The sequence below is a fragment of the Sycon ciliatum genome, chromosome 1, assembly GCF_964019385.1.
Source record: "Sycon ciliatum chromosome 1, ocSycCili1.1, whole genome shotgun sequence".
In the NCBI taxonomy this organism is placed as follows: domain Eukaryota; kingdom Metazoa; phylum Porifera; class Calcarea; order Leucosolenida; family Sycettidae; genus Sycon; species Sycon ciliatum.
The window spans coordinates 28,607,391-28,625,691 of record NC_088643.1 but is presented as its reverse complement, the minus strand read 5'-3'; the positions used below and the strand labels follow the sequence as shown (position 1 = coordinate 28,625,691).

The window sequence follows — 18,301 nt, the reverse complement described above, 5'->3', positions numbered from 1 at the left end:
TGTTGCATGTGCAGACGATCCAATCAAATGTGTATTCATCACAGAGTTCTCGAAAGAAATATGATGCGTGCAGCGCTTTCCCAGGGGACATCATTTCAAAAGGACAAGATTGATATGAAGAGGGAACAGCTTTACCTTTGTTGCGATAGCGCACAAGCATGTCCCAAATAGCACGTCGTGAGTAAGGGTCAACACCAGCAGTGGGCTCATCCAAAATGACTGTGCTCGAGTCCCCGACAAAGGCAATAGCAACAGAGAGCTTGCGCTTCATGCCACCCGAGAGATTCCTTGCAAGGCAATCACGCTTGTTAGACAGGCCGACTTCTGCCAGCCAGCTGCATACAACCATAGAGCGGTAAAGGAAAACACAACATGCAAAACACTGGCTGGCATGTACATTAGTTATGCTGATAACAGCCAGAACACCTGGAAGAGTTCTCAGGAGGAAGTACACATGCTCATGCGTAATTGCTATGGACTGCGAGTAACTTACATCTTTTCGCCAAGTACCAATTAGCAAGTGGACAGATAAGAACTTACTCTGACATCTTCTGCTGGCATTCGGCTCTGGAAACGCCCTTGACCTGCGCGTAGAATTCAAGATGCTCCGCCACTGTCATCCTGAAAGAAAAAAGGACGAGAAAATCCAAATCATAGGTTGGCAAAATGCTCAGTAAGAGAGAGAATGAAAAAGAAGTACTAAGCGAAGACCAAGCGACACTAGATCTCCCTACATAAGGTACTTCATGTCACATAAAAAATGGATATACTAGTATCCCTTTCCAGGTGTTAAATCTTTTGAGCACAAAGGACATAATAACAATATCATTCAAAATGCTGTTGTCCCGCGGAGTACGATTAGGTCCCGATATAATGCCCCCCCCCCCTCCCCCGATTTTATTACTACATCCAATGCATCGCTAAGTTATAAGCGATATTACATGCGTAAGTACAATGTGCTCGTACACGGAGCGCAACATGGTCACATGTGTAGATGTGTGCATGCAAAAAGACACAGTCCCGCGCATGTACTGACGACACGTTATGCCTTTCAGGTGCACATGCCAAACACATGTACACAACAACCACAATTACCCATACTAGGGCCATAGCCACACTGGACCGCCCTAACACGGAGAGGAAAGAGAGGAAGTGCTTAACAGCTCACTGCCTAATATCACTAACTTTGATGCATCTTGCAGCTTCACCTGCAGGAAAGTAGTTGGGTGGACACGCCCATTCCCAAAGCACTGCAAAGGACCGAACCAATTCTTTTACGTAAACTAGGAAACTACTTTCTAAAAATGCATATTGTTTTTTTTAATGGTTTAATCCGATATCACTATAGTCGATGTAGTATACACTCTATAGCCGACACCAAGGGTACATAACCCCCAAGAGTGTGCAACTGCCTGCACAGCCTCTATGCTGGGCTGCGACGGCAGAACTTCACATCACGTGATATAGTTCAAAAGGTTACGCTGGCAAACAGTGCAAAGTGACCACAAGAGAGTTGAACCCTAAGCTGGGTTGCGTACAACCCTGTATCTATCATGCACAGAGTGCAAAAAATGTGTACGGGTTCATCACGTGATGTGAAGTTCTGCCGTCGCAGACCCCATAGCTGGAGTTGCACACTGTTGGGGGTTATGTAGTCTTGGCGACACAGACTGCACAAGGGAGTCAACATGCTCAGCAATACTACCAAGTACTATACCTGTCAAACAGTACGTTGTGCTGCGGGCAAATGCCCATGTTACGGCGAATATCATTGATTTCCGTACGAATGTCATGTCCGTACACGTACGCAGTGCCAGACGTCGGTGGGTACATGCCCGTCAGGACAGACCTGGCAGCAGCACATTCAACACAAGGCAAAAAACCATGAGTTGAGCAATCTCAACAAAATAGAAGCACACGTGATGCACTTGAAGTAGTCATGCACTAATTTCTATCGACCACACGACAGAACATACATGTACATTGTTGGGCCTGACAATAGGTTGTTGAAGTGCCTACGTCACGCTGCCTGAAAACTCGTAGTTACACGTAGTTACAAGGCCAAATGGTGACAAACAATAGTCGCGTCACCTGCAATTGTCGTGTTTCCAACGGTCACGGGATCACTTTGACTGGGGCGCGCTGGTGCAAGATCGCGACTTAAAATTTTGTTTTACTTCAAGCAGTTTCTCCTTCGCTCTCAAGCCATCGTGCAGTGTTTTCCTGCTGAGTGTTCACCAGCACCTGAGAGATAGGAGTTCTGATTTTCGCTTGCTGCTGGACAAGGAAACGAGCTCAGAGTTGGCTGGTCTCAGAACTAAAAGAAATCAGCGATCGCTGCGATAGAATAACAGAGACACCCATCATTGCTTCTTGGCCGGCGACTACATGTAAAGCCGAATGACAGGACAGGCACAGCAGTGGCCAAGCAAAAAATCAGCTACGGCTTCTCCCTCTCTACAAAGCAAAAACTACAAACTCGGCGACAAGTAGCAGTTTATTTGAAACAAGTAGCAGTTTATTCCCGTAGCTATGCAGAAGACGTTACTTCAGTAACGTCTGGCGCTAGCCAGGGTCCACACAGCTTTAATTTGGTGTTTGTGTGTTTGTGTCACGCCTGGTGCTTTCCCGTATCTGTCCCGTACCGTACCGTACCATCAAACACAGCTGGCCACATACAGCTGGCCGCACTATTCAAATAGGGCTTTCAAACGCAAGATCATAACGTGAAGCAACTTGGAAGAATGAGTATGAATGCGAAGCGTATTGGGGAATGCATGTAGGGCGATAGTGCGGGTTCGAATCCCAGGTAATGCCTGAAAAATAGGAGAATTGAATAATTTATAACATCCCTATTCTTTTTTTGCCGTCATCAAGGCGGTAGATGGTGTTGTACTTCCCTCTACCGTACCTGTCGCGTACCTGTCCCGTACCATACCGTACAATCAAAGACGGCTGGCCACAATGCATCTTCAAATCGGGCTTTCAAATACAAGATCATAACGTGAAGCAACTTGGAAGAATTAGTATGTATGCGAAGTGTATCGGGGGATGCATGCAGGGCGATAGTGCGGGTTCGAATCCCAGGTTATGTCTAAAAACAAAAAGTAGAAATTTATAAGAATTTATAACATCCCTATGCTTTTTTTGTCTAAGTCATCAAGGCAAAAAAGCATAGCGTAGGGCCCTGAGCTTCCAAGCTCTCTCGTTTGAAATAAATAGTGTCGCTTGCGCGCTCCTCAGTCAAAATGATACTGTAGCTGTGTTCACTGCATGCTGCTGCCACTGGAAACACGACAAGTGCAGGTGACGCGACTTTTGTTTGTCACCACTTGGCCAAGTAACTACGCGTTGTCAAGAAGCTGTGACGTCAGACTTCGACGGCCTATAGGGAGGTTTAGTTACGGGAACGTGGGTGATCACGCAAAGTTCATGCAATGGACCCACGTTCACAATGTTGTGTTAAGTCACACGGAACAAACAAAAGCATGAAACGAAAGGCCCAAACTTGGTCAAAGACGAAGCTTCGAAGCTCATCGAATGTTTTGATTTCACCCTTCGAAAACTTCTTCAGCTGAGCACCCTCACAGCTTGCACAATGCGCTCCGTTCTGATTTTCACTCACGCTCTGGCGGAACGTGGGTGAGCCTCCATACACGGTATGTCGTGAATCAGAAAACGGCTGTCCGTGGGGTCACTGAGTATCACGTGGTACACACACGTAAAGTACACACGGATTACGTGGGACTAAACCTCCCTAATATGAACATTACCTGTACAGTAAAACCTGACTGAATATCAATAATCGGTACAGTCAATTACCCGACAATACATACATTGTTGTGGTCTTTCCAGCACCGTTGTGGCCTAAGAAAGATGTGATCTGTCCTTCATAGAAGTTCAGGCATAAGTCATCGACGGCCAGCTTGGTCACACCTGTTGCACTGTCATATGATTTGACCAAGTTGTGGAAAGAAACACCGCATTTGAGATGTTTCGGCTCATCCTCAGACGCGAGTGGCGTCCTCACTGCAACCGGAACGCTGCCACCGGCTACACAGTCAGGCGATGCCGAACGAATGGAGTCAGCATCGGCATCTTCCATGTTGTCCACAAGCATGGCACCATCACCTGCCAGTTGGATATGCATGGGATTGCGGCGATTCTTTCGCAGCTTGCGGCGAGCCATACGCTGCGGACCAAGCCAGTAGCTCTTGGTGAAAGGGAAATACCAGACACGTGGTATTCCATACTGACCTGAACAGCAGAGAGAAAGAGATGAGAGAGGGGGGGGGGGGGGCATGTAAACACACAACCAGTTGGCATGGCAAAGCATCGAGCAAACCACGCAGGCATCAGTGGGAACTTGGAAAATTGAAAATCACTGAACAGGGAAAACACTTCTAACTTAGACAATACACTTATACTGCCTAAAGTTCGCTCTTTTCACGAGAAGGGCAAAACGCAAATATTAACCCTTTGGGCCTCCACTGAAATAACCACAACAAGTAAATCCCTCATCGTTTGATTTCCATCATTACATTGGTTCTACTTGACCGACTTTGACAATCCTGGGCTCTTTGGAAAGCTTTTGGAGTCAGGATTACAATGAGCCCAAACTCATCAAGGAAATCCGTAGTAACTGTTGTCAAACACAATATACCAGAAACACTGCTGTAACACAATATACCAGGAACACTGCTGCAACACAATATAGAAAAGGAACACATCGATACCGCCACCATTTCATTGTCATTCACTTAAAATCATTCAATTTTTGGAGAAGATGCAGAAAGTTGCGGCAACGCGCTAGATGTGAAGTCCCGCATTTGTGTGGGTTTGAAGCCGAGAAAACCCTGTTTAGGGCAAAGAAAGGAATTCACCAAGCGCAAGACCGTGAAAATTCGAATTTTTCGTTCTCTTTCCGCTACGTCAAACTTCGTCCCATAAAGCTCGGAGTCGTCTGCACCGACTCCTGATCGTCTCTGCTACCATCTAGGTCTTTCGATTGTTCAATTCGGTTGAGTAATGATCGAGTTAAGATCCGTGGAAGACACATTGCACGACACTATAATTAAATGATCCATTTCGATTGCGAGAGGCCCAAAGGGTTAACCAGCGTGAAGTAAACCTTCAACAGAGGATGTGTGTATAGTCTGTTTCAAAAAGATTTACAATCAGGTTTGGGTCTTAAAAAGTATGAAGATAAGGGAAATTTGGACAACAAAGTACATAGAATGGCTTGTTAGGACACGGCAAATTGTTCTGTGAAGGTTTCGGAACAATTGGACCAACCGTTTAGGAGTTAGAATTTCGGCCAGGTTTCCGGCCTTTTCCCATGGTTTACAATTTGCCCAGGAAGCCAGTATCGATTTTTTATCAAAACCCACGATTTATCCTTTCCTTTTTGGCCTTGTGGTTATGAATGCTGTCTGCTGACCATGAAGTTGTGAGTTCAAATCCCAACCTATCCTCAAGTCAAACTTTTTTTTCATTGTTTTGGACTTTTGGTGATGAAGCTGGTACAAGACAAAGAAGATGGCTGCACCAAACGACTTGTTGTTGGAGCTCGCGCTTCCTGCCGAACTGACTGACACTTGACCTTGTTGACTGGCTCACGCATGTGAACACACCCACAACACTGCAATGGTGTGAGTGAATTATAATGGAAGTCATCGCGCTGTAGCTTTTTGAGATTTATTTTAGTATTTCAAGATCGCCAATTTATTTGAATTTAGCAGTCAACTTCTATCAGCGTTCACAAGCGTCTGCTTTTCTCAAAATGTCGTTGAAGTCACACGGATAGCTTTGCCAAGTCATGGCCTTGGGAATGAGCCCGTGTCGATGTCGTTTTCGTCACACGGTGAGTAAATTGCATCGCAGCTCAAAGAAACTATTTTGGTCACAAAGCGGACCCATGCAGCTCGTCAACATTTACAACACTTTCGTTTCGACATGTCCTCTCTGACTCCATTATCGATACGAGGAAGAACTCGTTTGTTGTAAACCAACATGACTGTGTCAACGTGAGTGAGTTGTCATTTTTCCTGCTTTCGCGCGGAATATTTCTTCGAGTTCACAGTGAGTTTTTCCAGGCAGCGCTCGAGTGCTCATACGGTAAGACGCCAAACTCCGCGGGCGATCGCCAGGATTGTAAATCTTTTTGAAACGGACTGTAGGCACAGATTTCCGTGAACATTCGCCAACGCAAACTCACTGATTTGAGAAATCGCCAAAAAATTAGTGACGGGAACATCGGCTGGTTTACAATACTGATACAGTCAGACCTCGCTTATCCGGTCCTCTTTTATCCGGATCCCTCGCCATCCGGAAGAAAAACGTTGGTTACCGATTTACAGCATATGCCATGCATACATACCGTGTGTGTGTGTGTGTTCGATTATCCGGTTCCCTCGCCTATCCAGTTATTTTTCGTGGAAAACGAATGTGTGCGGTTAAGCGAGGTCTGACTGTAGACCTAGAAAGTGCTGCCATCAGGCAACAGCAGCAAGAACAACATCAAAAGCACTCACCGGGCATCACATTGTCTAGATACCAAACCAGAACACTGTAGATAATGGTATCAATCACCATGAACCACAACGTCAACGTGAAGCTGAAGTCATCATCAACCAACTACAAAAAAAGCCAGCATTCACAGTGAGACATAGGGCAGAACATGCAAGCATTCATAGTGAGAGACAGGGACATTATAACATAAGCATATGAGTGAACTAAAATAAAAGTAATTAGGTGACAAGAGATGAAAACTGAAACAGTGGCAAGCTCAATGTTGACACCTCTCCCCATCTCTCTCCCTCTTCCTCCCCCTCACACACCCACAGCCGCACACATGCACACACGCATGCACACACGCATGCACACACGCACACACACACGCGCGCACGCACACACACACACACACGCACACACACAACCTCCCCTCCGTTAGTGACTTACAGGACTTTCGCTCAAGTTGTCCCACTGCATACCAGTGGCCTGAGTTTCATAGAATGAAACATACTGGGTAGATAATCCGAAAGCTGTCGGCGCCAGTAAACACTATAATTGATATCACACAATACCACAGGACAGTGGCATACAACATTATATACTAACTACTATAGAAATACAGCAACAACTGGATAAGCCATGCAGCAGCAAACAGGCTTGCATGTTCCAAACAAACCAGTCAATCAGTGAATATGAAATGGGCTTCACCGGCATGCCATGCAGTTACCATGGCACTAAAGTAAAACACCAACACCAAGTGTTGCAAAAGAAGGATCCACGAGCGGGATTCAAACACAGCACCCCTGTCTTTCCGGGACAGTGCCCTACCGATTAGGCCACCGGGGATCACACACACACACACACACACCCGTGTGGCTCCTTCTTGCTACACTGCTCCCCCACCCCAACAGGCTGTACCCTCACGCCGTGCCTACTCACGGGGTATGATGGGTCGTGGGTTCGAGCCATTGCCAGGTGCCAATGTTGCAAAAGAAGGATCTACGAGCGGGACTCGAACCCAGCACCCCTGTCTTTCCGGGATAGTGCCCTACCGATTAGGCTACCGGGGATCACACACACCCGTGGCTCCTTCTTGCTACACAAGCTACATATATGTGTTGCACAACCTTCAGCCATTTCCAGGAAAGTGCTAGGCCTACACCGGTTTTTTTAAAATACACATGTTGTCTTCGCTTCACATACAGTAAAATCTGTCAAGGCACCCACTCCGATAAGGCAACCCCACCTGTCTCACGGGACCACTACAACTAGGACCAAGTGGGGTCTTTTCCAGTCAAATGACTCTGGATAAGGAGACCGCCTGCACACAGATGTGGCTTGTTGTCAGCTTTCGTTTACAGGAAATGAAGCTAGGATTAAAAGAACAGAGCACTACCGCTGCATCGTAAGATACCAGAACCAAGAATGCAATCCTTGACACATCACCAGACCTCAGCAGGCCCAGCTTAAAGGCAAGTATAATACTGGGAATAATAAATGCCCTGAGAGCTCTGCACGCAACGTGAGGAGAAAAGACTTACAGCCAAACACTTCTGATAGTAGGTGGTGACATCTTGGCGAATAAACAGTATCACCGATGGCAGATAGCAGCCAAAGTAGATGATGGCACCGCAGCAAGCAGCCAAGTTGGCGCGTGAAAAGAACATACTGACCAGGAAACTAATGATAAACACACAAACACACAGACACACATGGATATGCTGCTGCACCATCAGGAGCAGTACCCACTCCGCTATTTCGCATGTAGTCTAGTTTTGACAACAGTGGTGTTCAAAAGATTCACTCTGCTAATCAGACATTGTGCAAGTAAGTGCTCACAAACTGCTCACAAAACAAAGAACAAGGGAGTCGGAAAGTACCTGTTTTGGTGCATACTTTGAACACGGCACCAAATTCACACCAACCTCGCGTTTACACATTTCAGATGTAAAGCTGAAAATACGATTAGAGATCTACATATTCTACTAACCAGAACGTGATGGTTGAGATGCAGAACAATACCAAGTATAGCCATATCAGCACCACGTTGCTATATTTCAGAACTTCTCCATACTACAGACAAGCAAGATCAGTCAGAACACACATCACTCAGTTTACAATCACAATAACAACAAATGGAGGTGATAGCAACAACAAGAGAACAACAGCTCATGGCAGATACAAAACATAAAAGTTCTTACTTAAGAGGCCATCCGGCATATCGTTAATTTTCACGAAACGAAAAAGTTTAGTTTAGGACCCTCCCCCACCCATCCACCCCCCTGAAGGAAAAATAGATTGACTTGACAGGTAGAATGCATTGATGTCTCACATATCAATATTTTTCAAACCGAAACTCCCCTTGACCCACCCACCCACAAGCGAAACTTTTTTCTTTTCGTGTAAAAGATCAACAATTAAGGACGGCCCCTGGAGATTCAGAAAGAACAAAAGAAAGGCTACAATGGGTAGGGCTTTTGAAGATACCCAGTAAGATACACAAAATAATAATTTGAGTGTCTTTGAAAGGTTGGTGTCCACTATAATGAAGGCACTGCATTTAGAAAAAAATCAAAACACGATCACAGCCTCCATTGGCAACTTCTCTTGTCTATATAGCCAGCACTCAGGGGCGGTGACCCTTTCAGGGCCACTACTAATTCCACGTATTCCCGCCAGGGCACATGGCGAGGCATGTCTCAGCCGGAGTACGCAGCTGTAAAATTTATAATTTCACCATTTTGGTCTCATCGGCAAGCTACAGATCTCCTCTCTCCAAATAATGCAACTAGATGTCCAGTAGGAGCAACAAAATCACCGTCATGCCATTGGGGGCTGCCCTATTGCACGTGAGTGAGATACGGCACCAACCTCGACAATTTTCTTCGGTCCTGAAGTTAATCTCAGTGCAGAACACTGAACCAAAGTTCTCCAGATTCCTGAAGTTCAAGCGAATCTTTTGGGGTCTACTTCGCATGCGCCGTGTAGCGATGAGTCACAGGGGAAGCCCCCTTTTGAGAAGATACTTCTTGCTGCAGTGATCACTGTGCACGCATGATCACTGTGCACGCAATTTGTCTAAAGGTTCAAGCATACTCGTGTTTCTCTCGCTGGCGCTCCGTAAATCCACATCGCGATACATCAAGCTATTTCCGCAGCTCTCTAACGAGCTATCATTTGCGATGATCGTATAATTATGAAAACGTAGACTTACTTTCAAAGCCAGTGTCAGAGTTGTGGCGGATATGACCATTAGGACGAAGCTGTTGAAGAACCAGGCAGCCCAGTGCATGCTACTGTCCAAGCCCATGACTTTCATCACCTGCAACCAGTCGGGAATACCAAGATAACGTACACACCTGGCAATACATACGCTCACACACTCTGTTTCTCTGTCTCTCTGCCTCTCTCTGTATCTCTCTGTCTCTGTCTCTCTCTTTCTCACACACACACACACACACACACACACACACACACACACACACACACACACACACACACACACACACACACACACACACACACACACACACACACGGACACACACACACACACACACGCACGCACGCACACACACACACACACACACACGGACACACATGCACCGGCTAATACCGACCCCAACAAAGGCAGCACTATTAAAAGTATGGCGGATACATTTCGATCCTATGATACTAGTAAGAAGGACTTGGAAGCTGAAGTAAAAGCCTTAGCTCACACTACCATTGTATATCCAGCACTCACCTCCTTTAGACGATTCTCCTTCTCATAGACAATGTTCTTGATGAGCATAGCCACAGACAAGATCCAGCCAAGGACACCAACAAGTGGCATGATACTAGCTATGGCCGATGCAAACCTACAACACAATGGATGACAAATATAGTCAACTTGATGAGTTATAGCAGCAGGTGTAGACTCTTAGCATGAGTCCATAACCCCCCAGAGTGTGCAACGCCGATCCAGCTCTGCATAGGGTCTTGGTCGAGCGGAATCGGATCTTCTGATGTCATGCGTACACTCCACACCAGCGCAAGGCCGGTCTCGAGGCAGGGCACCATTGTTTTTGATCCGAGAGTACCCGCGACTTCCCGGGTTCCCCTCAGATGTGTACGGTATTATGACGCAAAGATCCGATTCCGCTCGACCAAGACCCTATGCACAGCTGGATCAGGCGTTGCACACTCTGGGGGGTTATGTACTCTTGCTCTTAGTAATTGCAATTTATGCATTTGTACCATGTCCATGTGGTTATAATATTACGACTATCTCCTTGATTCTCTCTCATTTCGCACATGTTGATGTGGATAACTACTAGTGAAGGTGGTGTGTTGGCTAATTCATTCAGTGAGAATGTGAAGTTAATCCTGTGAAAAGGCTGTGATGCATCCTGCAGAGCTTGGACATTCAAGGAGTGTACAGCAGAGTGTCAGAGAGATTTTTTATGACACTTCAACAAAGTGGAAAAAAGCAGGACACCAAACAACTAGTTCAATACTATCCGGATGCAGTGCACGCTCAAGGCTACCGACAGACGAGATCAACCTACTCTACGAGATAACATACCGTATTTCCCCATAAGTTAGTACGTACTAACTTTCGAACTTAGCAGCCACATGAGTACTAACTTTCGGGGGTGGCACTATCTTTCGGGGGTGGCACTATCTTTCGGGGAGTACTTTTTTATCGGGGGTAAATGACACGCAGTGGGAAGCCTGCGCAACTCTAGTGTCCGTGCATATGATGTATGTACTGTACGGTGTCTGTACATGTAGGACGGGTACGAACTTACTATCTTTCGGGGGGAACTGTCTTTCGGGGTGATAACCTCGGCAGTGGAAAGTGTATTTTTTATAGGGGGTACTAAGTCAATGGAGAGAACTAACGTACGGGGAAATACGGTAGTTCACAGACAGTGATACAATCATACAGCGGTGGCAACTGAAATCCAATTCCAGGAGCAGTGCGCTTGAACAGCACCAACACACCACACAACCACACCAGCCCCAAGGCATGAACGGTGCATGCATTCGCACAGCGTACACATACTTGCGCTCGTCAAGTATTTGGTGTATTCATGAACATAGGAAAGCACACAGTACAACGGTGCACATGTACATATACTAGTACACACGCATACACATAACAAGAGAACGAATGCCATAAAGGCGATTTCATGCGTTGCTAGCGTGCCAGGGGAGTGCACACTACTTGCGAAGATTCATTTTAGCTCCGCAAGATTGGTACGTAAAAATCCACGCAGTTGGATTTCACTTTCCAAAGCTGTACAATAATAAACAGAACAGGCCAATAGCATTGACGGAGGTCCTTTTCCGAACAGCAGTAGTACCTGTCATTCAAAAAGCATGGATACGGGAAGTCCTGCACCCATGCACCAGGATCGAGCTCTATCTTGTTTGTCTGCAACTCCTGTATAGCTCTGTCAATCAGGTCTTGAAGGAACAGGAATCCACCATAGCGGTAGCGAGAGCAATACCAGCGACACGGTCCCGGCGACCAAAATCTGTCCAAGTGTTCAAACATAACACACACATACACAGCCACAGTCCACACCCACACATCCACACACACCACGCATGCACGCACACACACACCCAAACACAGCCACAGTCACAGTCCACACCCACATATCCACACACACCACGCATGCACGCGCGCACACACACACACACACACACACACACACACACACACACACACCACACACACACACACACACCACACACACACCACACACACACACATACACACACATACACACACACACATACACACACACACACACACACACACACACACACACACACACACACACACACACACACACACAAACACACAAACACAGAATGACTACTTTGAAGCACTTGTAGCCACCAGTCAACTGGCCAGTACCTAGCAAAACTAGTACGCACTCTGAGACTACCGAAAACAATTTACTTCTAGAACACTGTCAGTGTAAATTTACATAGTGAGCCTACCTACTAGCCTACCTACTAGCCTACCTACTTGTCTCATACACAGGGTGCCATGTGTGAATTTTTCACTTTATTCTACGATTCAATGGGGAAAGTTTGAAAAATTCACAACACATCAGACCAGTATCTCCACGTTTGAAGACACAATTAGAAGAAGAAACATGACTGGTGTGCTGCACGTTTGTCTATCACAATAGAATGGGTGCTGCAGAAAATTCATCTATCACAATAGAATGGGTGGTACTGCACATTCGTCCATAACATGAGGGTAGAAATGCAGTCATCTAGACAAAACATGCATATAATCACCATGCACGAAGTAGGGCAGTGATCATGACGATGGGCAGGGCAGGACACAGTAGGAAGGTGATAACCGAGTAGTGATGAGGACGATGGGCAGAACGATGGGCAGGGCAGGGCAGTATGAAAGTCATAGGTAGGATGATGGGCAGGGCAATGGGCAGGGCAGTGGGAAGGTGAAGGGCAGGGCGAAGGGCAAGATGATGGGTTGGATGATGGGCAGGGCGATGGGCAAGATGATGGGCAGGGCAGTGGAAAGGTGATGAGTATGGCAATGGGCAGGGCAGTGGGAAGGTGAAGGGCAGGGCGAAGGGCAAGGTGATGGGTAGGATGATGGGCAGGATGGGCAAGGCAGAAAAACAGGGTGTGCTGGCATGCAAGACTGCTTGAACTTACAGTCTGGACAGTTTACGGGTGCTTGGCACAAAGGTCTCGTTCTGTCGTATCTTGTATATCACATGTGGGACTTTGTTCAGGGAGGTTTCGTTGCTAGGCAAGTTCGTGAAGACAACACCTGGCAAAGATTTTCACAAATTCCAAACAAAACGGAACAAATTTAACTTACATGTTTGCCAGCCACCGAGTGCTTGGCACAAACGTCTCATTTTGTCGAATCTTGTAAACGACGTGTGGAACGTTATGCAGAGACGTTTCGTTGTCAGGCAAGTTGGTAAAAACAAGTCCTGTCACCAAAGATTAAAAATGAACTCTATTTACTAACGGGACTCCAGGCAATGAACGCAAAACACAATCATTCCAAATTTCCAATACCTATATACAACCAGCTGGGTCATCTAATCAGTTGAAAACACATGCATGCACATACGAGAGGGAGTCGTACATGCACACACAAAAATACGCTTTCAGGGTGTTATCTAAAGTGACCTACCGTATTTCCTCGATTAATAGACCCGGTCTTTTGTTTTTTGAAGAGGGCTGGACCCCCGGTCTCTTATTTGGGCATGGCCCATTATTTGAGCATGGTCCACTATATTTTCATCGGCACATCGCTGGAAATAGTGGATTTTTAACACGTCATCAATATAGAAGTTCTATAATGATTTTTAACACGTCATAATATTATTATGACGTGTTAAAAATCCACCATTTCCAGCGATGTGCCGATGAAAATATAGTGGACCGTGCTCAAATGATGAAAGAAAGCACTAGCCACTACAAAAATTGTAGTTGCGCAACCTAAAATCGCGTCCTTTTTGGATCCACCACGTGCTTTCTCAGTGCGCATGCGCAAAGCGATGAACTCTAATAAGAGACCGGGTCTCTTATTCGGGCATGGTCTACCATTTTTCCGTGAGGACTCTAGGAGGGTCTACTATTTGAGCATGGTCTATTATTCGAGCATGGTCCATTAATCGAGGAAATACGGTACATTGGCCCTGTGCTACTCCCGGTTTTGGTGTGCCTTCGACAGCTTTGCACAAGCTTTCGTCATAGCATACTTAGTGTACATGCTCAACCATCAACTTTTCTAGTTTCACGTATTACTGTGAGCACTAGGGAAAGATGAAGAACAGCTGATATTCTCAAGGAAAATATGATTGTACTCATCTCTAAGGTTCTCTAGATAATGCCCTTTGACTGCTGCAGAGTAGTGCTGCCCGCCCACTAAGTAAGGGCCAGCAAAACGGGTGACTTTTAGTGAAAAGAAATGACCTCTAAAAGTCCGTGACTCTGGCATCCACTCTCAAATTTCATGGTCTTTGGCTTACAGCGACAAGGAAAACGATAAGCTTAAGCGCAAGTCACCACAAGTTTGGAAACCAGCTTGAAAGCCAATCGAATCTGTCCCAAAGTTGTAGTGCAGTCGCGCAGGTCAAAGAAACTGTGCTTTTAACCAACATTCACTCTCCTTGAGCTCAAATTAGTCCACTGCTCAATTCGAACTGAGATTGTCATGGCACCAAGCGGCAAGAAGTGCAGAAAATAGAAAATCAAGAGCCCACGCATTGGGCAAAAAAGTTAATGCGCATGTGAAGTTGTGGTTCCATCAAGTGCCATAAGGCCCATAACTGAACACAGTTGCCCCTATCACTCCAGCGATTGTCGCAATTGCAAGCTGAGAGTTTTCTCTTCGACCTACATTATTCCGAGCATGAGAATCGCGTAAGAATGGGCGAAGTTACGATCATTTGAGCATACACGCATCCTGAAAATCCTCATCAATGCGCGATATACATTCAGGACATAAAAACACATAACAGTACAAGCTCGGGTGTCATCCAGAATCACGTAATAGTACGAGCTGAGCAGTGGATGGGTTAAAAGAATCCTCACCGGCACACATTGTCACGATAGCCACATAGTCGATTTACCCTACCCCCTCTGATACTGCCCTGACAAAATCCATCGCTTTCTGTGTGTTAACTCAGAAGGTGCAGAGATAGATAAACATGAAGGGAGCCGATGAGCACTGCGAAACCGAGCGGTGACTGACCACAGCTTACCAGCTAGAGCAATGATCTTGTTGGCATACTCGTTATCAGCCAGCACCTCCAAGTCATATTCAGTCGGTAGACCCAGAAACAGGCTACGTACATAGCGTTCGCCAGTGGAGCTGTAGTTGACCAGTGTGCTAAAAGCCGTGTCAGTGTACAGCGCCAAGTCATCCAGCTCAGGCACAGTGATACCCTGGGGAAATCCTGCCAGCAGGATTTTCGCAACGGCAGAGCTGACTCCAAGAGGCTGGTTGAAAATCTGACGTCCCAAAATGATATACTCACACAACTGACGGTTACTTGCAAGCTGCAAGATAGCACAAAATAAGAGCACAAAATGGCAACACTAGTAGCAATCAAGTTGAACTCTAAAAATCTATGCAAATGCCGAAGAGATTTTCAGGAACTTAATCTCAACAAAAGAAGGCAAATACCATTGGTCCACTATCATTCAGCCACAAAAAAAGAGAGAAAAAAGAATTCTGTATCCCTGACTGTGCCAACCAAGAACTTACCATTGTCTGGACCGACGAGCAACTCGTTGCCACAAATGTGTCAGCAAAGGGTGATGACAGTGAGGCATTCACCTGCGGAATAATGGCAGCCAGACTTGATGGCAGCCCTCGGAAAGATGAGTTTAATGCGATGACAAGGTCTTTCAGCTCCACCAACGGCTCAAGCATCTGTTACACATAGAAGAGTTGCCCACAAAACGTTAGGCAATTTGAGGCAATTTGAACCTGGGTAGCAAGTTTATTGCCAAGTGAGAGGCAGCAATAAATGGCATAGCTGAATACATTGTACTCCCGTTTCATCTTGCCCACTCTGCTTGGATAGCTGTGCCAAGAAAATCCAACCTTATCAACTGTGACACATCCCACCAGCATTGAGTTAGCGCTTACACTCACACTTCCATTCACACCTTATTCCCGCATCTACACTTGAATTGTGTTAGTTACCACCTATGTTCTCCCCCTATATATACCATGCTATCTACTCCCATTCAGTATCTACTCCTCGGCTCAAGAAGTTGTTACATGCAGATGATGGTGTCAGAAGTGGGATACAAGCATCTGTTACACATAGAAGAGTTGCCCACAAAACGTTAGGCAATTTGAACCTGGGTAGCAAGTTTATTGCCAAGTGAGAGGCAGCAATAAATGGCATAGCTGAATACATTGTACTCCCGTTTCATCTTGCCCACTCTGCTTGTATAGCTGTGCCAAGAAAATCCAACCTTATCAACTGTGACACATCCCACCAGCATTGAGTTAGCGCTTACACTCACACTTCCATTCACACCTTATTCCCGCACTTACATCATCTACACTTGAATTGTGTTAGTTACCACCTATGTTCTCCCCCTATATATACCATGCTATCTACTCCTCGGCTCAAGAAGTTGTTACATGCAGATGATGGTGTCAGAAGTGGGATAGCATTGGGACCTACGCAGAACCAGTACATGAAAATGTGAACCAGAAACACGTAGGTCATGGTGCTGTGCACAGGAAGTGTGCTACGTATACTATAGAGTCAAGGGTCAGCTCTATCAGGTAAATGCATTGTATAATACCTGATCGATGATTTGATTGCCCAATGCATTGTTGGGTGAGTAGAGGATCTTCAGAGAGCCATTAAGGAGATGTTCAGAGATCTGACCAAACAGCTTAGATGTCACCAGATTCTCTGCATTTTGGGCACCACTGTTAGCCAATCTAACACATGTATAACCACAGAGACATACACACATACATACAATGTACCGAAAACGTTAGTACAGTAGGCTCGTACGCCCAAGAACGCGGTTTCAGAGGGCCAGCCTAGCAAAGTTCTTATTTTTCAGCGTCCCTGGCTACGTTCTTATTTCGCGTTCTTACACGTCCAACATGACCCGTGACGCTCATGTACAATGCACTTTGCGCTACATGTACCGGTTGTACACTTTACATGCACGTGTAGTATGTAGCGCTGCACTGGGTGATGTTTTCGCGAGGACCCGACAAGAGTTTGTGGTTGCGGACTTGTTTTTCGTGTACTCGGACAAGATCATGAACTGATGAAGGAAAAATGTGGTCCGAGCCACCTTAAATCCAGGCTGGGGCGTTCTTAGATTTCCAGCCTGGACGTTCTTGGGCGTACGAGTCTACTGTAGCATAATCTAAAAAGCCAGCCCCTACACCAAAGTATCAAGTTCCAATCTTCCTATGTACAGTACCCTTCACTACTCTCTGAATGTACACACAAACTAAACCAAGCTTCACTCTGACAGTCCAACGTTCACCTTGCACAAGTGGGCATCATCATGGATATGAGCAGCAGTGAACACTGAACCAACCTATATACATGTGTACACAGTGTCAAACTCAAACATGCAATGTGACAACACCCCCCCCCCCCCCCCCACACACACACACCCAGCTCTTGGGATTGAGGAAAATGTGATATAAAGGCCTGAAGTATGAAGAAAGAGTCATACATCACACAGCAGTCACTAGAGAGGTTCTGCAAAACGAAAATGCGTACGAAGTTTCGCAACGGGCCTTGCGAGAGTTTGCGCGAATTTTCGCACGAACTTTGTGTTCTGCACATTTTGCAGCTCACACGCACTCCATACCTGCCAAGCATCCCGATTTTCGGAAGACCTTCCGAAATTCAAAAATTCTTCACAAATATAAAAAAAAACTTTAGTGATTCATAAACTAGCACGAATCGGCGAGGAGATATTTTCTGTTGATCGCAATTCTAAAACATATTTATTTAAGGGATCAGAGTTTCATGCCGTAAAATTCATGCATTTCATATGCTGTGCAATTGGCGACGCCTAAAGCGGGATTCACAGAAGCTTTTTGCGATGCGATGGGCGATGCGACGCGATTGGCGACGGAGGCGTGCGATGCGAACTCGCGAAATACCATTCACAGAAGAAGTCAACGATGCGACGACGATTTGCAGATCTGGCGCGAATTTCACTGCAGGTGAGTATGTCACCATGGTATTCGCGCGGTTTGCTACAACTTGTACAAATTTACAGGC

At 45.9% G+C, this 18,301-nt stretch overlaps 1 protein-coding gene across 2 annotated transcripts in view; it reads right to left on the bottom strand.

Annotated features, from left to right (window-relative positions):
* LOC135821570 (phospholipid-transporting ATPase ABCA1-like) overlaps positions 1–18,301 on the bottom strand; it is an 85,791-nt gene that overhangs the window by 41,179 nt on the left and 26,311 nt on the right. Inside the window, exons 14-28 of one of the 2 annotated variants that reach the window (XM_065334568.1) lie at positions 16,842–16,983; positions 15,781–15,948; positions 15,275–15,572; positions 13,375–13,492; positions 11,864–12,037; positions 10,258–10,372; positions 9,728–9,835; positions 8,504–8,586; positions 8,055–8,193; positions 6,961–7,062; positions 6,534–6,636; positions 3,837–4,257; positions 1,718–1,849; positions 541–621; positions 136–335 (exon numbers count right to left, since the gene is read on the bottom strand). In XM_065334568.1, coding sequence (XP_065190640.1) covers positions 136–335; positions 541–621; positions 1,718–1,849; positions 3,837–4,257; positions 6,534–6,636; positions 6,961–7,062; positions 8,055–8,193; positions 8,504–8,586; positions 9,728–9,835; positions 10,258–10,372; positions 11,864–12,037; positions 13,375–13,492; positions 15,275–15,572; positions 15,781–15,948; positions 16,842–16,983 — 2,384 coding nt within the window. Of the gene's footprint in view, positions 1–135; positions 336–540; positions 622–1,717; positions 1,850–3,836; positions 4,258–6,533; positions 6,637–6,960; positions 7,063–8,054; positions 8,194–8,503; positions 8,587–9,727; positions 9,836–10,257; positions 10,373–11,863; positions 12,038–13,205; positions 13,324–13,374; positions 13,493–15,274; positions 15,573–15,780; positions 15,949–16,841; positions 16,984–18,301 lie in introns of both variants that reach the window. The other variant, XM_065334570.1, reaches the window with a different exon arrangement.